Source organism: Beta vulgaris, chromosome 7, assembly GCF_026745355.1.
Source record: "Beta vulgaris subsp. vulgaris cultivar EL10 chromosome 7, EL10.2, whole genome shotgun sequence".
Lineage (NCBI taxonomy): Eukaryota > Viridiplantae > Streptophyta > Magnoliopsida > Caryophyllales > Amaranthaceae > Beta > Beta vulgaris.
In genome coordinates this window covers 8,581,807-8,609,729 of record NC_079208.1, presented here as the reverse complement: position 1 = coordinate 8,609,729, position 27,923 = coordinate 8,581,807, and the positions used below count along the sequence as shown (strand labels likewise).

At 35.9% G+C, this 27,923-nt stretch overlaps 1 protein-coding gene across 2 annotated transcripts; it reads right to left on the bottom strand.

Annotated features, from left to right (window-relative positions):
• Positions 1–553: 553 nt before the first annotated feature.
• Positions 554–27,495, bottom strand: LOC104908854 (uncharacterized). 2 transcript variants are annotated; one of them, XM_010698019.4, is made up of 18 exons: positions 27,299–27,495; positions 27,015–27,189; positions 24,764–24,899; positions 19,095–19,246; positions 15,186–15,269; positions 15,025–15,087; positions 13,905–14,045; positions 13,616–13,819; positions 12,948–13,064; positions 9,841–9,884; positions 7,752–7,914; positions 7,529–7,648; positions 6,693–6,815; positions 6,490–6,588; positions 3,206–3,295; positions 2,828–2,912; positions 1,118–1,248; positions 554–1,020 (listed from the first exon to the last, which is right to left on the bottom strand). In XM_010698019.4, exons 2-18 carry the CDS (start codon positions 27,129–27,131, stop codon positions 871–873), a joined length of 2,019 nt encoding a protein of 672 aa, XP_010696321.1. In that variant the 5' UTR covers positions 27,132–27,189; positions 27,299–27,495; the 3' UTR covers positions 554–870. The 2 variants fall into 2 exon arrangements, with proteins under 2 accessions (XP_010696321.1, XP_010696320.1); XM_010698018.4 differs by having other exon boundaries at positions 27,320–27,494.
• Between the last annotated feature and the right edge of the window lie 428 nt (positions 27,496–27,923).

Below are 27,923 nucleotides of genomic sequence, written 5' to 3'. Positions count from 1 at the left end.
AGAGATAGAGAGAGTTTATTGCCCAAAAAGAAAGTGTAGCAAATAATGTGAAACTTCACACAATGAAAAATGTAGCAAGTATTATTAAACAAAGAAAATACTATATATATGATCTTCCTCAAAACAAAGTATATTAAGTGTTCTGACAAGCCACCCAATTATGATGTTTTCTAAAGAGCCTTCACAAATCGAATTTAGAGAACATCTTACAGTATAACTAGCAGAACCCTTTTTTTCTCCAGAATTGATAACTAACAGAAACCAAAAAAATACACACACAAAACCACCGTACACCATAATAAATCAAATTTGAGTAAAACCCACCTGCCCTTCTCCCCTTCCAAGACTTCACAACGTACTTTAAATAAGAAAAAAAAAAGAAGACAAACCAACATTAAATCAAATGTCTACTATCACGTTAACCAGCTATAAGCTCAGCGCTCTCAAAATTAATTAGAAGCTAACTTAACCAGTGTTCCTGATTATTCACCTTAATCGTCGATTTTTTTCGAAAAAAGAAAATTTCACCTCTTATCCTGACCTCCATTCGGCATTCCCATAAAACTGAAGGGGGGTATTATATGACATTTGGTTAGGCTGTAAAACATTGGCCATCTCAGCTAGAATATATTATTTAGAAAGGGGCCAAATAGAGAGAAGGGAGAGACGAAAGAGAACTTATGATGACAATATACACAAATAACCTATTCACTAAATCACCTAATCTACCTATGAGATTTTAATCCCTTAGCTAACAGTTCTGTGATGATAATAATTTACAAGCTACCAATAAGCCTAATTACAATCGGTTGCTGCGAAACCATCCAAACTCAATGACCGTTGTTGGCAGCACAGATTGTTGAATTCACCTTACATCTTTCTCTGCGGGGGTGGTTTTCCTTTCTTCATGGCTCTGCTATCACTTTGGATCCTATCAGCGTACATCGGCAGGCGAATGATCTCTCCTATCTCGTTTAACAACACCTCCTCAGTTATATTGTCCTTTATACTTTTCATGACCTGCACATTGCAGTAAAAGGCATGCATGACCATGACATCACCAAGTTCGAAAAGTGCAAAAGTACAACAACGAGATAGCATGACTAAGCAAGGCAACCTTCCTGTAGGTGTTGAATTCATTCGGAGCTGACTTATCTACCCTGACTCGCATGCAAACCCACATGTTTTCCTCTGAATCATATGAGCATTCGACGATCTTACCAGCGTATGAAGCAGGATCTGCATCATCTGCAAGTGTTCAAAAATCACAAGTGTTAAATGCCTGCAAAAAACTATGGGAGACAACGCAAAGCAAAATCAATTTAATATGTAACTCAAAGATATCGCCAGCTTCCAGAATATAAAAAGGGAGCGTAAAGAAGGAAACACAAACTGCCGAAAGAAGGATATCTGGGTCACAACAGCTCAGACAATGAAAATGGCGACACTTCTAGATTTTATTATTTCTAACTAATAAATATCTTCCAATTTAAATGGTCGTAACGTCACACAAGTTCGTGATTAACATCATATTGCATGAATAGGTTTAAAACTAGTCAACAATAGAAGATTTAACATAAAATGTGCATGCAACAAAAGATTCCTCATACTAAACTTTCCTGTTAAATTCATCAGCCTTGTTATTTCCGCCCTTCACCCACTTATGGGGCGTTTGGTTCACTAGTATGTAAAGAACTAGAAACAAGAAAGAGCAAGCAAAGAAAAGCAACACAAAATACGTTCAATTTCCTAATACTAAACAAACGTCTCCTAGTTCCCCAGTAATAAACCTTTGTGAGAGATATTTAATGCCCCAAATTTACTGACACCTTGGAGTTTCTTGGTAGGTTAAAACAAATGATCCAGCCATGCACGATTCAAAAACCCCAAATTTTATATAACGGAAATTTGCCACGTCAAATTTTTTTTTTCACGTTACATCCGGTCCTTTTCAGAATTAGGCAAAAAAAATAAAAGGGTAAACATAAATTGCAACAAAAGAACGTGCACACACGCCAAAAAGAAGGGGGAAGAAATGTGATGAGGGCTTTCAGTTAGGTAATGTATATGAGATGTGTCACAACTTCATATTAGATGCAGCAGCAAGGGGAGACACACGTTTTAAGGAGTGGACGTAAAGAGGAAAAAGAAACAAAAAGGGAACCCGTCTAATGAGATAGATGGAGAGATCCTCTTTCCAAATACAGTTAAGTTGCAACTATTCTGAAATTTCCTAGAACAGAAGTGTTGTACCTAATATGCAACGGAGAATTCCGGGGGGGGGGGGGGGGGGGGGGGGGGGGGTTGATGTGCAAACCAAAAGCTTAACGTACAATATCAACGCATTTAGCAATTACTATATCGTAGTTTGTCTACTTGCAAACAGAACAGATGTGGTCAAACCACATCACATATTTCTATGCCTGTCTGCAGTCATAGAAAAAGCAGGAAAGTTAAGGCCTACACTAAGTAATACTCCCTCCGTCTTTTATTAGTTTACCCCATTTGACTTTTGACACTATTCACATACATGACTTTGACTATCTTTTGTAATTTGTATTTAAGGAAAAAAATAGTCATGTGAGATCTTGTTGGATCCGTCTCAATGTGTATTATCCAAATATCAACTTTTTGTAATTTTGGCTTATCGAAAATTAGAGATATTAAGGTTCAAATTAATATCTCGGCAAATGTGCCCCAAAGAAAGGGGTAAACTAATAAAAGACGGAGGGAGTACTTCACAATAAGTGCATGTACATCCTAGTAATATAAAAAAACCCAAAGAGCAAAGGAATATGCAAAATAAGAGATAGAAAAAGTGATTGACCTCCAAACGAAACCCTGTTGTTGTCCATCAAGCGCTTTTTCCCTCGATCATAAAGGTAAAGATTTTCAGAGCCATCTTCTCCTATCTGACAACAGAAGTGATTAAGCAACTCTACAAGGTCACCAGGTCATTCAAAATATAATTTTATTCAGTAAAGGGAGCCAGGATATCAGATGAGCCTTATTTAACAGTGAGTAAAGTTGAAATTTACTCAGCATCGAATGAAAGGCTCATCAGAATTACCTGCATTTACCAGATATAATACTCGGTTTGAATTTATAATTACTTCTGTTCACAGAGCCATTTGATGCACATGACGTCCACATTCACTAAAATTTCCTTTATATAGAAGAAAAGAGGCAGGGCTCAGGACACTACCTCAAAGAGAAAATCAACCGAGTTCATTTCAGGATATTTCCACTTTAAGAGACCTTGATGTGTCCTGGGAACATAGGGATCATCCCACCCCTAGGTGATAAAAGAACAGACATGTCAGGTTAACACTTCAGGTTGTCAGTAAACATGAAGAAAGACAAGTAAATAAAAAATAATAGGCCCTAATTTACTTGTAGAAGCTTAAGGCTGAACATAAAATGGTCCTATAACCACCCCAATTGACATATACAACAAACTCATCCACTTCTACATAGCTTGTAAACAGAAACAGCAAATTCCAGAAAAGTTAAAAACAAATAGCAGCAGTAATAATTTTGGAAGTTTTAATTATTTATTTGAAATAAAGATATAAAATCTAATAAATGAAACTTAGTTTGAAATTTGAACAAAGAAACCAAAAGCAATAAAGCTAGACTTTACTCCCAGAGGTCAAAAGTAAGCACAATTGAAACACAGGTCATTAAATCCACTAATTCAAAAAAAAAAGATGGCCCAAAATGATAAAGCGCCAACTGTATTCTAATAATCTTAGGGCGCAGCAAATGACCAGATTACTGTGACAGTTTTCAGAGCTATGCTCATCATAGACACTGTCCAAGTGTAATGCACTACCATTGCCACTCAGTTTTCATCAGCACGTACCACAAACTCCTCAACAAGCAGGCAACTGGAGAATTAGCGGGAATTGGTAAATCGTGGCAAGTTGTAATATTGAAATACCCTCCTCGACAAAAACAGTGCCAGAAGGCAGGAAGCACAAGCCACTTATATGAGAGAGACGTGAATGGAAGAATGAACGGGAGAGAGAGAGAGACTAGCTCTGCTTTGTTCACTCTAAAATATAAGTAAAGTGATTCACAATTAAGCCTTTTTTGAACATAAAGCATATGCTCCAAGCATGACCTGAAGCGCCTCAGTAGTCAGTACTTGCTGCTTCGGAGATTTCAGGAGCAGGAAACAGTTTACTGTCCCTTCAGAGATTTCAGTACTCACTGCTGCCTTTTGTATGCCTCTTCCATACTTCAGTATCTCAACAAGGCAACAATAGCGGGAAACCCAAAGAATTGGTTGTTCAACAATTCTACTTCTTCCCGACCTCATCACTGTTATGGACCTTCATCAGATGATACCAAGCACTAGAGTACCATTACAATTCACATAGCAGTGCATGACATTTATTAGAAATAGACCCAAAGTTAACTTTAAAAGCTGGATTAAGCTATGATAGAAAGCTTCATTCTCCTTACCTTTTTGTCTGTACAGGACCAGCACACAAAGTTTTGTTCTAGAGTAAAACACCTATAAATAACGTCAAATAATATTTTATACCAAAAAAGGACAGCATTCAAACTACCAACAAAAAGACTCCTATTTTATGTTGGATGTAATATTTTATACCAAGAAAGTCATTTTGGGGAAACTTTATTTCAGCCCCCTAAGGTATGAAAATATTCCACCTTGGTCACCAAAATTGGTCATACATCTACTTGAGCCAGCTAAGGTAGGAATAATAAAATGACAGATCAGTTCGATGTCAACATCAAAGAATATATGATGGTTCAGAGTATTTACTGGAAATTTTTTCTTCAAATAAAAAAGATGAAATTCCCAAAACAAACACTAGAATTAAAAAAACCACAATATTCACCAGAAAAATTTCTTAAACACAGAATTTTCTAAAGATCAAACAAGATAATCACAAAGGTTATATATCCTAGAAGAACATAAAGACTTTGCAATAGATTAGATGGACTTTATGGTAATTAGGAATTCTTATAGATTAATTCAAGATGAGTAAAATATTTACCGTCATCAAATCTTAAAGTAAATATTCAAAGCTGTCAAGTGACGAAAGGAAAGATATTATAAGTTTACCCACTAAGGTAGGAATATAATAATTGGTCATAACTCTTAGCACCGCATTAAGATCCTCTCGATCTCCTATGTTAAGAATTAAGATGATGACACCTAAGCTAGCGAAATAAAATAAAAAAGTTCCCGAAAGTTCAGCATATATTCCACCTTCCCAGCCATTAATATAAGAAATGGACCATCCATTTTTCTAGAAAAAGGAAGATCCCAACTCCTAGGCACTAAAAGAAAACTTTTACTAAATGGAGTCTGCATGACACATCCACCTTTCTAACAAAGATTCTGAAAATGTATTAGTAAGCATCGTGTGAGCATAGTTTATGTCACCACAGTCGAAAAGCCACCCATATGTATTTTCAACACAAATCAACATGGAACTCCGCCTTAAACAAAAAATTAAGAAGCCAAACAAAGTCCCCCTCTCAATACAAGAAGAAGCAGCAATCTCACATTTAATTAATGTAAGCAATAAATTGAGGGTTTATGCTTGAATTTAATGCTTAAGCATAGGCAAGATTAAGTTAAGAGATATTTTCTCAATTTAATCTTCAATTAAGATATCCTCTTTGTTCCAAACGTTGTACTAAAAGCGGCTGAGGCACAGCACCCCAAACCTTTTGGAGGCTGCCGGAACAGTGCATACAACCTTTTGTAGGTTGCTACTCGCACCACCTAATAAGTAGACATCTGCATGGGCCGGGCCTCGGCCCGCAGGCTTAGGACAATAGTGAGCCGCGCCGGGCCAAGACCATGAGTGACGGGTCGAGCCGGGCCTGAGATTTCTAGATTTTGTCTTCGAGCCTGCAGGCCAGTCTCGTGCCTCCTGCAGGCCGGGCCCATGTTTTATGTTTTTTTTGGATTCTAGGCAGTTTTAGACTAAAAAACAAAGAGAAGTGGTGTTCGGCCCGCGGGCCATATAGGCGGGCTCGTGTCGGGCCTGAAATAAAATTTCTTGTCCGTGGTAGGCCCACATAGCTGGCACGGCCCATGCCCACCTCTACTAATAAGTCAGGCAACACAATACGTTCTTATGGCTTCAAAACTAAGGACAACAAAAGCTTACGTTGCTGAAGTGTTGGATGGTTTCATTCGCAATTTTGGTGGTCCACTTGGAAACAAAGAAATCCACAATAATTTGAGGGTAGAGCATTCTCGGATCAAGATTACAAAATCTTTTTTCCATGAGGCTATTTTATTGCCCGATGAAGTGTTAAATTCTGAGAGAATTTCTTGAATTGGAGTTGGAGGGGGGAATGGGGATGGAAGAAGATGGTAACTTAAAACATGAGTGGGAAATTTTGAAAAGTAAATTACAAATTCTAGTTTTACCCTCAACTTTCTTATGAATAACAAACAAAAATATCACTTTAAAATCTCAACTGGCATCTGAGTACCTGAAAAACAAGACCATCAGCATCATGAGAAAGGTGAGGAATGAATTCTTTCAAAAGCTTCCCAACGGTTGAAAGCAACCAAAAGTCCTTCCTTCTAACCTGAAACATTTGATGAAGTACCATTAATGACAAAACAACAAGCCAAATATAAACATACAGTATTTCCTGATAATAGTATCTGGAATGTAAACTAAACTGCATACCCTGAATGGTTCTAGATCATATCTGTAAGGAGGCTTGCCATTTGTGTCCATATTACGTCGCTCTTGATTACGGGGCTCAACCACCTCTTTCTCAATCAGTTTCCAACGCTCATAGAAAGGCCTCTGCAAGGTGTAACAATCAGACCCTTAAGGTGAACATGAACAACAAAGATTTACAAGACAACTTATATGATCAAATCCCTCCTCCTGCGGTTTTAAGGTTTATATCGCAAGTGACACAAGTTCTTAGAATGAACATTAATGCATTGCAGATTAGTGTGGCAAGATACCAAGGTGCACTTTGCATCTGGAAAAATGCACTCCAGATCCTTTAGACATCATTAACCCCCAATAAAACCCCATCAAGAGTCTTTGGCACTTTTTCCATTTGGTGGGAAGGCGGGGGGGTGTGTGCTAACCATTACTTGTTTCAGTGTTCAGGAAAAAAAAAGGTTCCAGCATTGAATGACTAACAAACAGTTAAAATCCTGCTGTATACTGATGGAAATGTCATCCACAGTAGTTGCCGCTTATTCTGCTTACTTACCAAAATAAAACAAGACAGACATTGCAGAGATTCTCCGTATAGCGTTCGCTTAAAGTTTTATACGGTAAGAACATGCACATTGAGGCTTGAGGTATCCACAACACCCAAATGCATGTGTACCTCCATACTGCTTAATTTGAACAACTCGAGACTTTTCCGTTTTGTGAAAAGCAATAACTCGAAGAATGACACAACCCCTCAACCCCACCCCCTCCCACCCTCAACCAAATAAAAAGCATAAGAGAAATAAATTTAGCAAACTTGTAAAAGTTGCTATCGAAGATCAAACCTCAGCGAGAGACACGCGATTAATGGCAATCAAGTCATAGATGAGGTATCTCCTTTCCTGCCTCTGAGGACTCACAGTATCGATAATCATTTCTCCATCAAGCAATGTATACTGGTGTAGCTGACACTCACATAGAAAAAAGGGCATCAGCCTACATAATAAAAAAAAAGTTCCTCTAAGCTCAAGAAATTCTGTGTATGATGAAACCACATTCTTAACATACTTCAGTCATATTTTTGCATGGAAACCTCATCTGGACCCTCCGAAATTTAAAATTTCTATCCACAAGGTACGCCCCATCAGGACAAAGGAGCAACATATATCTTGTGCCATCAGCTTTCCATGTAGCATAGTAATACCGCTGCCTTAAAAGCTGCAAGTTTTCCCTGTAACCACAGAAGACCCATTATAAAGCAACTTGAAGTTGTCTATAAAGAAATTATACAAAAGGTAATTATAAGTTGCAAAAAATTCCACAAGTGAGTATTAGGCTCATTGAAACGATCAATTTAAGATGCAATGGTAAACATGTCATTTTGTCATAACTATCAAATAAACTACATGCTCAATATCTTCCTCTCCAACAGGCCTCTCCTCCCCAATGAACTATCAATATGTCACAGCGACAATCTCCCCATAAGTACCAATGCATGCAAAACCATTGACAGGCTTCTTACTTTCAGGATTTTGCATTTTGATGGTCAACAATTAACTTGTATAAATTTGTTCCACGGAAATGCTGATCTCGATATTTTCAGTATACAATATGCATTATTAGCAGGAAAACTTCAACCAATACCTCTGAAGAGCGGAGAGGACTTATATTTTTATCGAAGTCATTAGAACTCTGAGTTAATCTCACTTTCCATCCATCAAGTTGTACTTTTTTGTTCTGTATGAACAGAATCAAGGTAGTTACAGGAGTTTTTTCTATGGAAGTCATTAAACTCTGAATTAATCTCACTTTCCATCCATCAATTTGTACTTGTTCTTTATGGACAGAATCAAGGTAGTTACAGGAGTTTTGTTTATTGAAGTCATCAAAATTCTGAATTAATCTCACCTTCCATCCATCAATTTGTACTTTCTTGTTCTTTATGAACAGAATCAAGGTACTTACAGGATATTTGACTGGCATGCCAGGAAGGAGGTCCCGTTCTTTGTCGTGAAGCAAAAGACAATTATCATAAAGGTAAAAAGCTTAAAAGACCATAGTTTTGCCCATTTTGGTAGTTTCTCTCTTTACTTTTAAATCCAAATATTAGATAAAATGGTACACAAGTAGTAATTTTTGGAAGTACAAGGACAACCAATCCTCCGAATATAACCACCAAGAGGGAGAGTACAATTTAGTAATCTGACCCTTCTATCAGTTCTCTACAATCGTGATTCTTGTTTCTTAAGTATAAGCGAAAATGTTCAAAAAGAAAAATCAAATGCAATCAAGCAGTAATTGATATATATTCTTAAAAAAATCATGTAAGAAACTGATTTGAAAAATCGTCTGAGATTTAACTTGGGAACCTAAAAGGAAGTGGAAGACAACAAGGGGAGGAAGGGGATGCACTGATCTACCAAACTACACCTTCTTTAAGTATGCAAACAGAAGAAAGATAGAGTTTTCATCTTTTTGTTCTTGGAACAATCACCCCTCATCAAATCACAACAAAGACATTCGACTTTATTTTTAGATAATTTCAATATCTAAATTTAATCTGCATAACTAAAAATAACTCTTCTTACTCTCCAAGCTCTTTTTGCTACTTTCCCAACAAACTTCTTCTTATTTAAAGAAAGTCCCTACAATAATGAACCATTTTCCAAAATAGTAGATACAAACTGCTTGGTCACCATTACATACACATGAATGGCAATACATTAAGATTAGTTAAGAAGCACGAGAAAGGGAAATTTAATTATATGAATTATGAAGGATTGGTCACCATCAAATGAAGGCTTCCAATCAAGCATAGCACTACTGCCCTGCCTCAAGCCATTAAATGTGATGATGAAGCACATACAATGGAGATTGGAGAATGACTGTGAACATAAAAACCAAATGCAGCCCAAAACTGTGATGAATAGAACTCTTGAGTAGGAGGCTGCCACGTGTATTGTACATCTTATAACCAATATAAACTGAAGTCCCAACACTAATAACAAACTCAAGACTTGAAGTTCATGCTTAAGCTGAACTTCAAGCAGTACTATAAGCAGAGAGCACTCATGCTGTTCCTTGATGCTTCTTATTAAAGAAAAGAACAAAATCTGTTGTACACAATAGAACCTAAAAAGAGTAGCGCAAATGTCACCTGTCAAGAGACACTGGATGCGACCCAGGAAATTGGTGTCTGGCCTGTGACACAGAACATTACGGTAAAGACATAAAACACCAAAAAAAAACAAAAAATAGAAGTAAACATGGATGTTGCTTTCTTTTCTTTTAGCAAAAAAAGCTATGCAAGATAAATGAAGCATGAACGGCAAAAATGTACCTCTTTCATGTTTAGAAAGGTAAATGTGAGCAATACCGAATTTGTAATATAAAATCAGATTTTAAAGGACATAGATGTATTGCCATAACATGCACAATAATTTTAAGTCTCAGTTCTTGAAATAATACAGCAGCGCAATAGCAGAAATTGTAAGAGATCAAGAGCAATAAATTGAACATCGATAGAGAAACAAACAACTCGAAAATGCAGATCTTGCAAGCAAGAAATTGGAAAGTCTAACCAAGTAGAGATAAAAGTAAGCCACCGGCACAACAATAGTTATTTATAAACGCACATCAGAATCTATAAACGGTAAAAAGGCGGACAAAAGGTTCTCCACAAAGAAAAAAGAAACAAAAAAAATCAACAGCAAAACCGAAAAGATGGTAAACAACAAGTTGTAGCTCCCAAATTCCAACAAGTAGCGTTGTAAATTTGTAATATCGAGAGAACGGAGTAGAAAGATGAAACAACTATTAGGCAGAAAAGTAGACATTCCAAAAACAATATCTTGGAGTGAGGTGATTTAAATCATTCCTTCAAATTATCATCTATACTAATATATTAAAAAGTGTTCCTAAACAAGGAACGGTGCCACGTGGTGCTCTCCCTTAGGATGGTTTACTCCATGCATTCCACATACAATAAATAAGAACCTTAGAAATTGCATTGTATAAGATTTGATCTCGTGACTTCAATTTTGTATACTAAAGTATTAACCACAAAACCATGTGATATTTAGTGTTATCATTTTAAAGTGGAATATTAATAAATAAAAATTGTCCTTACCCGGGGCATAGCCCAGGCTAATAACTAGTTTTTGTTTCCTAATTATTGTGTAGTATTTGCATTATTTTAAAAAACATTATCCATATAATAATAACAACAGTAGTAGTATGATAATAACAACAAGGACAAGGATAATTTGCTAGAAAACGCTTTTTTAAAAAAATAAATTGACAAAAATTAACTCAGAAAGGATGTGACAGTGGCTTCCCAGAGACGAAAGTCTTTACACAGCCAAGACGCAAAGCCCATGATCTCTTTGAGAGCTTTCGTAAGGGTTGTACAAAATGGATTTTTCTCTTGAAAGCGGAATCGGACTAAAGAAAGCTCTAGCATGCCTTGGAGGATCGAACCCAGGGTTCACATTTGTCTCTGGACAGAAACTCTGTTTATGTTTGTTATTGTTATCACATATTTTTATTTATTTATTTTGCCTGATTGAGCAACTAACTCGCCAAGTGACCTTAACCTCGCTCCAGTTCATAGTGCACACAGTTCTGTTTGATTGAGATCTGCATGCCCAAATTTTCGGTTTGAGAACCATCATCTCGTAATGGACTCCATCCAACTATCCGCCAAATTGACGGAAGTTGGACAATTTCAAATTATCATAATAGTAATGCAGTTTTTCAAATAGATCGAACTTGTTAACTACTGCAGTATCAGAACCCACAGACAAGAAGTAATCGTGTTCTACAATAAGGTGAATGGACATATTCAAAGGCCCAATGCCTTTCTTTAAAAAATATTTAGCATTTCAAGGCAACTAAACAAAATTAACTACTACAAAAAGAGAGCAGTTCATACAGACTGTTCTTTCCAGTATGGCAATTGGCAAAGTACAAATGCAAATCCAAACGTCGAAATTCTCATGGAAATGCAAGTTGCATATTCCAAATATTTCAGATATGATAATAATCCAAGAGAATATCTTAGCATATTTAGCTATTCCAACAGAAAAATAAACATATAATCAAAGTACAAACAAATTAACAAAGTACATTAACACCCGATCTCTCTGAAAGGAACCCTTATTCAATCTTGGTATTGTTGATTACGGCAAACATCAGCATTTTTTGCTAATAACAATGAACTCCGGTTGCTTGTATTCACTATCCATTATCATTTTTTGTTTTCAGTTTTGAATTTACAGTGCTGTTTTATGGGATTAACAGCAGTTTCAAGTGTATTGTTGTCAGTTTTCAAATAATATTAGTATGAACAACTAGTTATAAGTTCATTATACAGCTACTTGTCTTGTGGCCCGCCGCCGGTGTCATACACGAGCAAAAAGATGTTATAAAAAAAAGTAAAAACATTATCCGTTGCAAAAATTGCTATAATCTTATTAAAATAATTACAATAATTATAAAAACGCATTAAATAATACAAATTCAAAAATTCCTAATAAAAATAGTATATACAATTAGTAATTTCAAAAGTACTTAGTTATTAATATTTGCTACTAGGTTATTTTCAACTTTGCTTATAATAAAGTTCATTTTTTCATTTGTGAAAGTAATGTTGTCCCGTCTTAGAAATAGGATAGTTTGATGATACCTCACCAGTAGAAAGTATTGAGCATCCGAACAAATCAAGGTCTTGACAAGACTACACTTAAGTACTCTATAACACTTACAAGAAAGAAAAAGAGAAAAAGCACTTAATCTGGATTCCCTATATATATCTTATGTTGCATCCTATAAGGACAGATGTGATAGATCAGATAATAATGTAATTCTCTACACAGGTTTGCTGATTGCCAAATGCAGGAGATAAGATGAAGACTCTAATCTTTTAGGGAAACCCAATCTAATGAGAGCAAGGAAAATGTACACTTAAGGAATGAGCTACAAAAAACTACAACTGGACAGTCCAAAAATACCACATTGGTCACAACCTGGAATCAAACAATATTTTCAAAACAAACAATAAACACTACACAAAAGGATCTTCCACACCCCTCACACATCTTGTACAAAGAAACTGAAATTCCAACTGAATTAATTACCTAAGAGAAGAGGGAAAAGAAAGAGAAGAAAAAGGAAGCAATTTATGTCCAAAACCAAACTATATGACCAATTAGAAACTTTTTCTTTTGGTATGTTAGAATTGCAACTGCAGTTGAAGACGGGTACCTGTCCAGTTTTGAGGATGTCGCAACAAAATCTCTGCAATTGAAATTCTTGTTGATCAGGTATTTTATCCCCCAAGACATCATCATTGGTCAGTACTAGAACATTTTCTTGTTTTTCCTGAAACAAAAACTAGATAATTAAAATGTATCTTACAAAGAAACAAAAACAATAGCTCGTATGCAGCACTACAAAAGCATTATAGCACTTTGTTTATAGCAGGAAACCATTAGTCAGCAACATCATCAGAGAACAACAAAAATGCAAGAAAAATGCGTAGTCTGGGAAAGGATACAGAAAATTTTCTAGAGCACTAAACAAATCCATTCCCCACCAGTCATACATGCGTGTTGAAATTCAAGATACCAGGTATAGCAACAAAATTAGTTCAGCAATAATTAACCAAGAACAAAGCCTAAGTCAATTAGCTGAGCTTGATGGTCATGCTCATTTATAAACTGCAAATGGAAAAGAACATCATGTCGTGCCACATAGAGTACCATTTCTGACAAGTCTGGAACACAGCTCAAGACTTAACTACCTTAAGTGATAGTGGAACATAAATTTGAGGAAAGGACAATAACATAAATATCTTACAGTTCCAAATTATGGCTTAATTTATAGTGATGTGCTGCAAAAGAACATGTCACAAACAACAAAAATATCCATACATTGGTAGAAGCATATGGGACCCCGTCATCATCTTCTGGAAGAGCTTCACCATTAAGATCAAAATCAGAGGACCTCTTCCACTCTGGGGTTGGAGGGCATATAATTAAGTCACTTCTAGTTTCATGATAGAAAGCATATAACGCATCAATATAGTCTTGTTTATAGATCCCTGGAGGCCGAACATCTGCAAATCTTTGTATAGCCTGTCCATAGTAAAATAAAGTAATGGCAAGATTTGCATCAGAGATGTATAAATTAAACACCAACTGAGAAAACGACAAGACTCACCTCGGTGACGCAACTAGCTTGTTGTGTCCGCATCAAATAATGAACTATCATGAAACCAGTTCGGTTGTGGCCATGCGTACAATGGACAAGTACATGCTTCCTCGGTTGTCTCTCGTTTTGATTGCATATAAATTGTGCAACCTGAAATTTCTCAGCAAATGAAAGATTATAAGATGCAAAGATTATATGAGTGAGCAACTTGTAGCAAAAACTTATACCCAAAATGAAGTCAAAAAGAGGAGGAAATATCCATCCACTCAAAAACATTCTTCCTCTCGTATATTTTGCAGCCACTTAAAAATTCAAAGATGAGAAAATTACCATATTTGTATTAAATTCAGTGCTCCAAAATCTTTATTGCAATAATAATCCTGATTACGTTCTTTGTGATTACTAACATAATTATTACATCATAACAATACACCATGCTAACCATTCTAAAGCAAGCTAGAAAAGAATATGCTGCAACAACTATGAAGGGAGCCATAACAAAACATTTGCTTGCTGAAAAATTTAGACAATCGATAACTCTTTCTTTTGTTCTCCAGATATATAAGAAACTACAAAATAATATGTTGAACTTCAAAAAAATCTGCAGCAGTAGGAAGGAATTGGGGTTCTCAAAGGTTCTATGACCAGACAGATACATCAATAGCTACACCCTTTGCTCCAATAAAAGTGGGATCTAGCCTAGATCAGTAGCTACACCCCAGATCTACACCTTGCCCCAGTTCACATGAATTGTGTAAAATGCATAACCAAGTCCCAAAAGAGAACTTGCACCAGAAATGGTATTCAGCAGACACAGATTACTTGTTATCGACGTCAATAATCACAAAAAACTTAAAATATCGCTACTGAGTTGATTTAGGCAAGAGAAGAACAGATGACGGCAGCCTAATGAATAATGAAAGTAACTGCCAAGTAATTGCTAAAACTATCATGTTGTATATTCACTATCTAAATATATTTGAGCATGCAGTCTCCTATATATCTAAGGAAATGAATAAATTTCCGAATAGCATCACAATCAAACATTTAGCAACAATCCTCAAGGAAAAGAAACACACAAGGAAGCATTATTATCATTTACAGAAAAAACTTGCTCAAGACTACTAACCTCAAAGACAAAAACATTTACAGCCTCGTTATCTGGTACCGCATCACGTCCCTGGCACCGAATCTATACGAAATTTTATAGGTGAAAACAACAGAATACAAAAATCAATCTAAAGATATAGTGTAATCAAGGGAAACTGTATGAAGAAAGTTTATAGGTACCTTCAAATATTTAATTCCTTCTTTCTTAAAATCACTCGATGAATAATAACGATCTGTATTTGTCAAATCAACTATCATGCCAAGCTGGGAAAAATAAAAAGCATCTACATTAGTCATTTATTTAAACAGCTTATCACCACTTAACACATCGAATGCCAGACAGGACCACAACATAAACAATAGATAACATAATAAGAAGTAAGTTCCGACTTGTATCCAGAAATCAAAATCAAAGCAGATCCTGAAATTATGAGCTGAGACATTAAGCATCAGGAAACAGCAATCTGTTTCCTGCAATCGATCGGAGTGATTTTCCTTGAGCTTCGGCACATCAACAATCTACCAGTCTATCTTTACAGAAGTACCGAACACTCTGATTTCTACCTTCTTTCAAGTAAGGCTCTCCTTACTTTCCCTTTAATTTTCCTTTCCTTTCATCATTTTTCTTACATGAAACCAAACAACGGAAAACTAATTTTGGAATTGTGTTTTCCATTGTAAATTGTTTTACATGAAAATCATTTTACACTGAAAATGTTTTACGCCCTACCAAACGAAGCCTAAGTGAGAAACAAGAAAGCCCAAGATATAATGCGAACCTGTCATCCTTTGAGCTTCAAACCTAATAAAGATTGCCAAATACCCATAGAATTTGTTATCAGCCAAACTCAGCTACCTCTGGGCTGCAAAATATGTTTTTCACTGGTGGGCAGGGGCAGATCTACTTGGGGTCCTGTGCGGCACGGGACCCCCCAAAAAATATATTTTTTTTCTTTTTTGTAAGTCAGGCATATTTAAGTAGGCGCTAAAACCAATATCACATGTAGATAATTTCATCTACAACGCTTTGGCACAACGGTTCTTTATTCCGCTTTGATCGCTTGCTCATAAGTCCCGAGTTCGGATCTTCTTTGCCGCAACTAATTTTCACAATGTGAATGTTTTTTGCCTCGTTACCAGATTTTCTAGTTGACTTCTTTACACTTTTTTTGCCTTCCTCATTTATTTCCATTTTTCTAGCTGACTTCTTTGCACTTTTGTTTTTTACTCTTCCTCTTTTCCTTTTCATTTCCATTTCTTTTCTTCCAAACTTATATAATTGCAATCTTTTCTTTTCTTTTACTTTTGTTTTTACTCTTCTTCTTTTCATTTCCATTTCTTTTCTTCATTACTTATATAATTGCAAACTTTTCTTTTATTTTATATCCAGCTTTAAGTTTCTAAGACTATAATCATGTTTCTTATATACATATGCAAATGAAGAGAAAGGGAAAGAAGTTATGTCCACAAGAACAATGTACAACCAAAACAAAGAGGAGCATTGTCAAAAAAAAACAAAGAGGAGGACGTAAGGATAAAGATTCATGTGATGACATTACAAGTTCTGCATGAAGCACATTAAGAAACCAGTTCCCCCCCCCCCCCCCGGCGGCTCTCTCTATCTCTCTGTGCTGGTTCCCTTTCTCCTAGCTCTAGCCATATCTGAGTGCAAAAATATGAAGGGTCGCACCCAAATGCCATGTCAAAGTATCATAGAATCAGCTCACTGAAAAAGGAAAATCATGATTGCTCTCAGGTTATGTGCTCCAAATTACAATGATTTAGGCATTTAGCTCACTTTGTTTTCTCTCATCTTACTCCTCTGACTATCGCCCTCTCAGTTTTCTTCATTAAACTATTGCCCACTGTATTTTCTCTGATCTTACACCTCTCACTATTGCCCTCTCATTTTTCTTCATTTAAACTCTTTATCTTTTACTTCTATTGTCTCTTCTGTCTCCGAAATGATTTATATGACAACTCATGTTAGCATACCCCAAATAATTTTTAGACTAAGGCTTTGTTGTTGAGCTAACAAAGTACATTTTCCCTTTTCTATGTTCCTTATGTCTGCTATCGATGCCGTCAGTGATCTTTACATTTATGCCCTTTACACTTCATTTAGGATACATAAAAAAGGATGTTTCCCTATCTCCCAATCCATCAACTTAACATTTGCAATCAATATTTTAGCCTACAAAACCCTCTCTATTTGTCTCTCCCATACCCTTCCATTCTTTTGTGTTGCCATCATTCGTGAGGCAAATGGAAACATTAGAATGTAGTATTCTCTAAATATCCCTTATAGATACCCATCAACCCCCCGCCCCCCTCCAACTCTGAAATTGAATGGCCATTTGATCAAATGCTGGAAGTTGTAAATCCTAAGAGCATATGGACCACGGTTTTATGTCAAGGCGAACCGTGCTGTGACGGCTGTTTTGTAACAGGAATGGAGCTTGCCAAACCAATATTCTGCGTTGTCAAGCACCATTACTCATCGAAAGATATGACTGCTACAAGAATGTTACAAGGCCGTTACCGCGTAGTATTTCCTGCATTCTTGTCAAACAACCAGCTCTCAAGTTTCCTGATTCCCGAGGAAGAAAAAGTTCCTGCATCCAGCATTTTTCTATGTCAAGTTGTCAACCAACCTATTTATGAAGAAATAATTTCTCCAAAAAAAAAATGGGGACCTTTAGCCATAGTAATGAAACCCTAATTTCCATTTTACAACCTCTTTGAGATTAATCACCTTACCCAAAACCCATCAAGTGGTTCCACTCAAAGCTAACCACGTACCATTACACTTTCTCCTTAGCTTCTTTAGTGTTGTCCCCACTCATCCTGTCCTCAAGATACTCTTCTTCAGTTTGAGAATCAAGCCATTAATCTCACCTCAATTCACGTATTACTGCATTGAGCCCAAGCTACTCTCAACATGTACCCCTCTCTCTCCTCACTCCGTGCTTTCCACTTTGCTCATACCTGAATTATCGGACTTTTCTTGTTATCTATGCCACTGCAGATAAAAGCAACTAGAGTATGGAGGACAATGAAATTAATTACAAATAATATGATATCAAAAATCAGTCACTGAGTGACACCTGGCGCTCCACGATGTTAAAGTGCATGTGAGCCTTACAATGGTCAAAATAAAATGTTTTACTGGCGCATTGTGGGACTCTGAGATGGTTTGACCCCCCCCCCCCCCTTCACCAAGATTGTCCAATCAGGAACTTTGAACTTTGAAGAACAATATACGCATTTCTCATAGAGTTCAACAGACTCTTGATTATATTTTTACAGGTATAGATAACATTTATCATTTTACGAACCTTGAAGAGCAACTATATGCATTCCTCAGGGACTGCAAAGTGCAAACGACTCTCTTGGTTAAATTTTAAGGGTGTAATTGCTAAAGTAAGAGTACATTTTTGTTGTGTAGCATTTGTCATTTTATGAAAACTCGTTGGAGACTTTAACAGCCTTCTGATAGAATTTGATACCAATCTCCCATTCAACTTTTAGATTTTGAAACTACTCGAGAACAATTATATATGGTCAGAAACAGTGACCTACGGGCTACTGGAAACATTTATAAAACATTGCTAGATCTATAGAGAAAGCCGATGATATATAATGTAGATTATAAAAAGAATCATAGACCAAAGAAAAAGAAATCCCATCCCTTCAAAAACAAAAGCCTTTCTGCCCATTAAACCTCTAGCAAAGACCTCTACAAAGACTTCATAATCAATGCTGAAACTTGCCATAAATTGACATATTAAAACCAAGAAGTTTTGTTAACATTCAATTCAAAAAGTGTCACACTAGACAAGAGATACATACAAGGAATTCCAACCTCTACTCAAATAGGGAAGATGCAATGAATCACAGCTCGATGCGAGATCACAATTTATCAAAATACATCTCATCACAAAACTATGTAGTACAACAAAACAAAACCAACTGCATTCACCCTTTAAACTAACCAAAATTCTTAAAATGCATTCAATGCTAGCTTACTGGGTAAAAACATTCACCACCCTGGAAAAAATATAATACAATTTAGTTTGAACTGCTTACTTTAATATTCTTCACTCTTAGCAGATGATATACTTGACGGAAGGCATATCTTTTTCCCGGAATGATGCAGTCATTGTAAGATTCATCAAGTGGAACTTTAGATGGAACAATAAAACCAATTTCCTTGCCAAATTTTGGACAATCCAGCCAACCTGAGTGCACAGACAGTATACCAAACATTGGTCAGATGAAGGGAAATTATCATTTTAAAAGCCAGATACACAGATCATGCAGGAAAGGTCAGAGCAAGCAGAAGACAGGCACATGTATCCTCACAGAGGTAAGAAAAAAAACTGAAGATTATAAGAAACAGTAGGCATAGGCGGGCGCACCTAGCACACAAGACAAAGAAAAAATAAATAAGTAAAAAGTTAAACAAAAATTAGAAGCAGCCAATAATATGTGCCTAAGCCTTAGTATCATGGACAATAATGAATCTAAGAGCACAATCAATGGTTACCCTATAGTGATTTTAAACAACTTAATTTCAGGAGTGATTTTAAGGGTGTTTAAGAGTCTTTAATCAAGGTTCAGGAGTGTTCTTGATTAAATTCATATCTTGGTTCGAGTTTTTACTTGTTAGTTCGAAAATCTTGGAGTTCATAAATTGATTATTAGACTTCATAGTTTAGTAATCATATCAAGTGGTATCAGAGCTAGAAGACGAATTTCGACGTGAAAATTGGTGGGCACAAATTAGACATATATGAGAGTGTTGTGTTAAAATTTCATTGAATTTGGACGAGAAACGAAGTCGCAACAGCCCTCGACATTAGACGAAAATTTCTGGCAGTTTCGCAAGAACTTAAGGTGATCTTTGAACGACTCGAACTCCCAGAATATTTCGAGTTTTTTGATGATTTTTGATCCTAAACTGGACTAAATCCTGTCTAGTTTATTGTGTTAAAATTTCACAAAGTTTTGAGGAGATTTGATATAGTTTCGAGACTCTTCTTTAAAGTCGTGCAAGAATCGCTGGAATCAAGAACAGCGATATTAAAACGAGGATTGCCAGCAATTGAGAACGAATTTGGCTACGAAATTTTAACTGGAATCTTACAATATACAAATCCAGATTGTGTCAAAATTTCATAAGGTTTGGGTTTGTTTTGAGGAAGTTACGGAGTTCTTAGTTAGGGTGATACAAAACAAGGTTCAAGAAGTGGTTATACATCCAAGATTACACTTTTTACATCCAAGAATCAATCTTTCATGTCCAAGATGACATCTTTGACGTCCAAGATCCATTCTTGAAGTTCAAGAAAGGAGTAGCAACCATCAAAGACCATTTAACCATGACATCCGAGATGGATGAGCTTGCCATGGCTATGCAAGCACTAGCAAAGTCACAAACTGAGGAAAAAGAAAACTGGGCTAGACTAATGGCGACGGTTAAAGATTTGAATGATTTGGTTCAAAAACTTCAAGAGAGACAACATGAAGAAAAACAACAACTTCCTATTGTTGAGGATGAAGAAAAGATCGAAATTTTTTCTTGTTCTAAGGATAAAGATGTGAACTTTGAAGTTTCTCATGAGGAAGTAGTGGTACCTAGTGTTGAGTTGCAGAAATATGAGCCTTTAGTTAAAATTTCTTTAACTTTGGTGCCTAGTGTTGCTGATGATCGTGATTTTCCCAAAGTTTTACATGTTCTTTTTAGGAGGGATAAATTGCAATTAGGGAAAAATCAAGATTTGGAAAGCCTAAGATGTTCTGCAACAGAAGATGGTGATGAACGACGCCACATATTCATGGTATATATGGTTGTACGCTTGATTTGGATGATTTCATGGATCACAATAAACTTGAGGACAAGTTTTTTCGAAGAAGGGGAGTATGATATGAAATGGAAGTCGTTATATAGAGTTCTAGTTCTGTTAGGATTCTATGTAAATTAGGGTTTTAATTTCAGCTTTATTTTAATTAAGTGTTTAAGTGATAAAGGAATCCTATTATACTTAGGAGTCTAATTCCTTATCAAAGTCTAATTAGGAGTATTATTTTACTAATTATATTAGTAATAGGCGTGTGATAATTATTTATCTTGATCCTTAAGATAAGGATAGATAAGATTAGGTTTATCTTATAAACTTTGATAGTTCTAGTAGGTTTAGGAAAACTTGTACTATATATATAGGTTTTCGGCCATCAATAATAACTTAGACAGAGTTTTTAGAGTTATTTTCTTTCTTCTTGATTGTGTGCTTAGTTGCTTACAATTGAAACCATTAATTATTCTTCAGGAGTGTTGAATACTTAGTGTTAAACAACTTAATTTCAGGAGTGATTTTAAGGGTGTTTAAGAGTCTTTAATCAAGGTTCAGGAGTGTTCTTGATTAAATTCATATCTTGGTTCGAGTTTTACTTGTTAGTTCGAAAATCTTGGAGTTCATAAATTGATTATTAGACTTCATAGTTTAGTAATCATATCATTGTGGTCATTAATTATTTTATTACTTTCTCACTCTTTCACCTACCCCACCATTTTTTCTCTCTCCTCCATTTCCTTCTTTGCTCCTCTTTTTCTTGGTCCATCATGAAGAGTTGGGCATCAGTTTCTTGGCCAAATTTTTTCTCTCTCTTAATAAACTAATATTACTTTTATACTCTCTCTCCTCATAACCCACAAGGAGGGCAACAGTTGGGAGCACTCTATGGACTATGCGCCATGCACCTGAACTTTGAGGATTCAAGAATAAGACATCATACTTCATGGGTATGAAAGAATCTAGGCTTTGGTTATGACCACATAATCACTCTATATTATCTTCAGTTGCCATTGCTTTGTCATAGACGCCGCAAGGATAATCTCAATATTGGATGTACAGGTTTCCTTGGAACATCATTCATGCTGTATTACATTCTCAATCTTAGATGATATGAGCATTTGGGGTTATCTCTTATTACATTCAAAAGCTTTCGCTTGGGGTTGGGCGATTAGGTGGAGTTTCATTAGTAATGTCACAAGTCTTTAAAAAAAATTAAGGGAGCTACCTACCCCTGTTATCAACAGACACTAGTGTTCATTGCCCATTTCCAGAAATTCACACGAGTCTCACGGCCAATTCTCATCTGTCATATACTCCCTCCATTATTTACTCATTCCATCCGACAATGTTCTACCCATTCTTCATTTTTGGATGTCCACCGTCTCTACACATTTCCTCTTTCGGGGTTGGGTATCACTCTCTCCACTCACATCTAACTTCTCTGTCATCAATATTAAAAATCTCCTCAACTCCAATCACAACTTTATTTTCTCTCCATCGATAAAGAGCACCCAATATCTTGAACAATATCTACTTCTCTCTGCTTAACATAAAAGTATTCAATATCTCCAATCTACATGACTCGAACTAGACTAATTGCTCACGTAGCCATGCCAACACGACACTGGTCCGGAATCTTTGGATGAGGCAAAGTGCACTTGGACACGAGTGTATGGATAAATTCATGTATCAAGGATTAAGGGAGAGAGAGGATAGGGTATTCACCCCTCAAAACTACCCAAATTCAGATTTATTTTTAACCATAGATCTACCAATCGAAAGCAAGAATAATCATAAGAACCAAATTAATGGGGCGTTCTCTCGGAGGGCTAAGGCGAGCCATATGCCAGGGACACCGTAAGTGCTCAATCCAATGGTCTTCTCCCGCTACTATTTTTTAAGTTTCTCTCTCCTCTCTTATGTGCTGGCCATGCTACTGCTATCCTTTTTGTTTCTTTCTTACTCTACTCTCTCTAAACATGACCAACGGATTGGTGTTCAGAGTGCTTGGCCTTGTTTGGTAAATTGAACATTAGGCATACATTAGAGGTTTTGACCCATTTCCGAGGATTAACCAATCAAATCCTCAAATGTTGGTGGTTGGTGGTTGGTGGTTGGTGGTTGGTGCTTGGTGTTTGGTAAAGTGAGGATTAAAAAAGCTGATTGGATCCAAAACTCTAATTTTGGAAAAGATGATGAAAGGACTTTCTTGGTGAGGGGAGATTGTACATGTTGAGATGAAATATCAATCAGGCTAAAATACAATGAGTTATTCAACAAACAATCTTCTACAAAAAAAACTAATACAATTAGCTTGACAAAACAACTAATAGCATCAGCTATAAACTAATGCAATCAGCTACCAACTAACCACTCATTATCCTAGCAAGGTCTTGTATTTTTTTACTCCTTTACTCTACCCTGTCACAGTATATTTTGAAGCTTTTAAATTAATCCTATGTTTTGAACTTCTGATCCTGCTAGCTTGTGCACAGTGCACACATCTATGTCAATGTTCCACTGTAAAGCAGGAATGTCTAATTTAATTGCATATCATGTTTATCTTTCGTAGTTTACTGCACGTTTATAAATAGTAGGAAAATATGCTGGGAACAAACTTATAGAACACTCTTTTTGACAACTACCTAAAAAATTGAGGGAATTGCGTTCTATGACATTTTGGAGGTAAAAAGGTACCACACCGGATTCCAGCCAATTCACCATCATCGTCACCTTTATTCCCACCAAATTTTCTTCATTTTTTCATATCTCTACAAAACAGCCTCAGTGGCTAGTATTGCGTTTAATAACCATTGCAGGCACTACTACAACAATACTTGCCATCAAACACCAACGCAAAACTAAGAATTATTCTCCTTTTTTCGGTTGCAAGGGAGAAATAAATAAACAAAGGAAAAATAAGGAGAAAAGGTAAAGCCAACACTCATAAATTTAATCAATTGACCAGAATCCGATGGGCGGCATCTTTTTGCCACCAAAATGTTATAGAAGGTAGTTTTCCATAAGTTATAAATAAAGTAATTTTTTACACAATGTGTTCTGGAAGGTTCTTTCACACACTTTTCCTATTTAGTAATCAAGTAGTATTTCGTAATAAACAATAACATAAGAAAATTTTTAATAACTTTAGCCAGTTCTTAGAAGTATATTGTAAGTTCTAAAAATATACTTTAGATCTTCTAACGTACAGTAGAATTGAGCTTAAATTAGCTAACAGTATTTTGTTGTACAGTGTTATATTCTAGATATACTTCTTTTATTTAATGGAAATAATCCTCAATGTAGAAGAATTCTACAAATTCTAACAACTAAGGTGGCCAATGTTAATCCTCACTGTTAAGGACTAGGAGAATAAGGTTTAATCAATGTCACCGATTAGCTTTTTGGTTGCTTTAATTTCTTTGACAGGGCTACTTTAGAATTTTTTTCACCATAATTATTGTATTTTCTCTATTCCGTATAGAGAAAATCATACACTCATGACATAAAAAATAAAGGAGGTTTAGGATGAAGAAAAATAGAGTTTGAATTTCGTTACACACAACTACTTGTAAACGGAGTAATATATTGCCAGCTCAAAACTCTTAAAATTTCACTTATCTGGCACTCTATACACCTCCACATAACCCTGTATCTTGATTAGTTACAAGAAAATTCTACAAATCTAAATGCTTTATGGATCTTATCATCTTATGCAAGACACCAAGAGTAGCACCCCATTGTGATTTTACAAACATAGTTATAAAAAGGGTTAACAATATAATCTCAGCAAAAAAAATCAAATCTAACCCCGTCAGGAACTAATAACACAACCTAAGTTCCAAAGAAATATTCTAACATAAAATGATCGGCGATCTAGAAGCTTAATATAAAGCTTACCATGAGGTAACCTGTTTCTATCATATTTAAACTTCTTCATTGCAGGACCTTCATCACGCTCCAAGGGGCGGGATACTCGCATTGGTCTATCATCTATCGGATCTCTTTTTAATCGTTCCCGCCTTTGATCTCGCTCCTAAACAATAATGATAGAACCAATATTATCGTGCTTGACAACATAATAGTATTTGGGGACAAAACATAGTCAGGCTGAATTTCAACCAGGTACCAACATAGATACATGAAAAGAATATGCCTTATAAGATTGATTAATCAATCATAGTATGCCTCACAAATGGCAAGCTCATTCTACAGGAAAATATTTGAACACAAACTGTCTTATAGACCCTGCTTTACTTATTTATGAGGTGATACAATATCAAAAGATCTTCATCAATTTAGCTTAAGGTCTTCAATTTCTTTCCCCTGCCATTAAACGATGAGCAATAATGTCAAAACAAGACTCGAAGATGAGGAAAGATTATACAATTACCACCACCAAGTAAAGATCCTGCTAAACAGCTAAGGTCACGAGAGGGGAGGACAACACGCACACAGCCTAGACTTCTTTAGGATCCTTCAAGAAATAATTTTGAGGGAAGTACACCAGCAACAACGACGACAAGAAACCGAAAAAAAAAAACATCCCTAGACTTCTATCCCCAAGCATAGTGTACATAACTTCAAAAAAAGAGTAGCCTCATTGCCTATGTTGCTCGGACTCGGATACCCATGGCCGACACGGGTGCGTGTCCAAGTGTTCGATTCGGCTATGTTTTGGCACCTTTTCAAATTTTTGGCCTAAAACGAAGTGTCCAAGTGTCCCACCCATGTTCGAGTGTCGAGGATCCGACAAGATGAAATGAAGAGTCGGAGCAACATAGCTCATTGCACACCTTATTGCCGATTATAGTCAGTGGCCCTCAACAACTCAGTAAACTATATTTAACAAAAAGTTATAGTTATCCTGTTTCTTCTAGTGATTGGACTTCAAAAATCATGGCCTGTTTGATCAAGTAAAAACTGGACAAAAAAGCAGTGTCTAAACACCCAAGAGATACAAACCAGAAAGCAATGGAACAAAAAATCTATTAGAATTCTTTGGAATTTGGAGCATACGGATTCCAAATACTAATATTATAGTACTTTTTGGCATGTAAGTAAACAAATTTCCTTTATCTTTTGGGTTGTCCGACTGAAACATAAAAACTGAGAGCCTCGTACAACTCTACAAGTAACATAAGATTCTTTAATAGTTTAATGTAGCAAACTCTTCTTATCTCTTTCTCAAGATTTATAGTTCTAGAAAGATTTGATCACATTATAGTGGAGAGAATATTACTCAGGTGTAGAACTGCAGGGCAATAGAAAGAAGTAGATGACAAAGAGGCAGCAACAGAAGAAATGAAGAACTCAATAATGTAAAGAAGAGGGCAGAGATAAAAAAAGAACACAGAAATTACTTATGAATGCACATGGACAGTAGAAAGAAAGAGGTGACTCATAATCGGAAGGACATCAAAGCACAGGCTAAGAGGGGTGGACATCAACAAACATTAATTTGGGTTGGGAATTTCAAACTGTTCTTTCAAATCATCCAATGTGTAATTTGATTTCTTACATCACACCAGATCGACTGTCATAGGACTAAGGCCTATTACCTAACAGATATTGGTCATTGAATTTCTATTACCCTTCAATCAAATTTCTTGGAAGTTCCATGTTTCCAGTTCCAGTTCCAATAACTAAACATACCATTAGCCACAAGCTTAGCACATATAACGATCTTGATACACAGCATAAACCTCAACCAAAACTCATATAAAATACAACAAAACGATTCAATTTCAGCAAGTATAAACTCCATCAATAAATAAACAACCCATTTTTACATGTTGTGAGCCCAAAATTTCTCATTGAGCTGTAAATGCGAAGAATCACAAAGAATAAACAAAGGAGGGTCACAAAGTCAAACAATATCATAGTGCACAAATACTTTGGCAAACACCCTTTGCCTTATGAAGCTGATGTTCCACCTAACATTCATTGTGTAGATGATCTTGCAAGTGACTTGGTTCCATAGATTCATTGGTCTAATTGTATAAACACTAAAATGGATAAATCATATGTTGTTCAACATTCCATATTAGTGCAGTTACAAGATATGTCTGTTTTCCTCAAAAGAAAATACTTTGAGCAAACACCATCATCTAAGACAATTTCAACCATATAAGCATAGAGTATGGCATACCCGCCGAAGAGTTTGAACTGATGTCTCTGTGTTATCATGCCGTGCTACATCTTCCTCAAAATGGTGTTCGAAATACTCATCATCTTCTTCAGGCAGTGGTGAGACATTCAAGTCCATCACACTACTCAATCAACACCAAGCAATCAACACAAACATGAACTGAATAGTTGGATATCTGCAATTACCATACACCAACAGAAAGAAAGAAACCTAAATCACATCATCAACCACAACATTAAACCACAAGCAGATGAAATTTGAAAACACAAAATATGAAATCGAACGTCTGAGATTGAAAACTAAACTCGAATCACTCGAATGAAATATGTACTCCGTAGAGAGAGAGATGGAATTCCCCTAGCAAATTCTAGGGATTGGAATTTGGAGAATGTTAGGGTTACAAGCTTTTCTTTTCTTTTTCTCCTCTTTTCTTCTTTCTTTTTTCTCTATTCCTTTCTTCGAAAAAAAATTTGCAAGTTTTCGAACAAAATCTACTTGGCAATTTTTTTTAAGGGAATAAGAGGGGTAAATTGTACGTGTAGAAATAAACGTTATTTTTGCGGAAATTATAAAAACTAAAATAATAAAATAAGTTAGAGCAATACAATGGAATTTGACGAGTAAAAACTTATTGAGCCCAACATGAATAAACAACCTTGATATTTCGGGATTTTAAACTCAACACTTCCACCAATTAGGCCAAACAACTTTGTTACAACCTAACTTTACTCTCAAGTCACTACTTGATTTCCTAAACTCAAGTTCCTGATACAAATGTTCACTTAACAGTTGTTCTTCTCAGTTTCACTCGAATTCTTCTCACTTTAACTTGTTTCACTCAAAACTTCTCTTATACGGGACTTCACTCAAAATCTCCTTACTTCAAAACCAAAATTACAATGATCAAAT

Bases quoted from the DNA above. Each gene is read 5' to 3' on its own strand.
- LOC104908854 (XM_010698019.4), bottom strand. From the start codon at position 27,131: ATGGACTTGAATGTCTCACCACTGCCTGAAGAAGATGATGAGTATTTC. The intron at 24,900-27,014 runs GTATGCCATACT...ATTATTGTTTAG, and splicing joins CAGTTCAAACTCTTCGGCGG to GAGCGAGATCAAAGGCGGGA. The intron at 1,021-1,117 runs GTTGCCTTGCTT...TGCAATGTGCAG, and splicing joins AATTCAACACCTACAGGAAG to GTCATGAAAAGTATAAAGGA.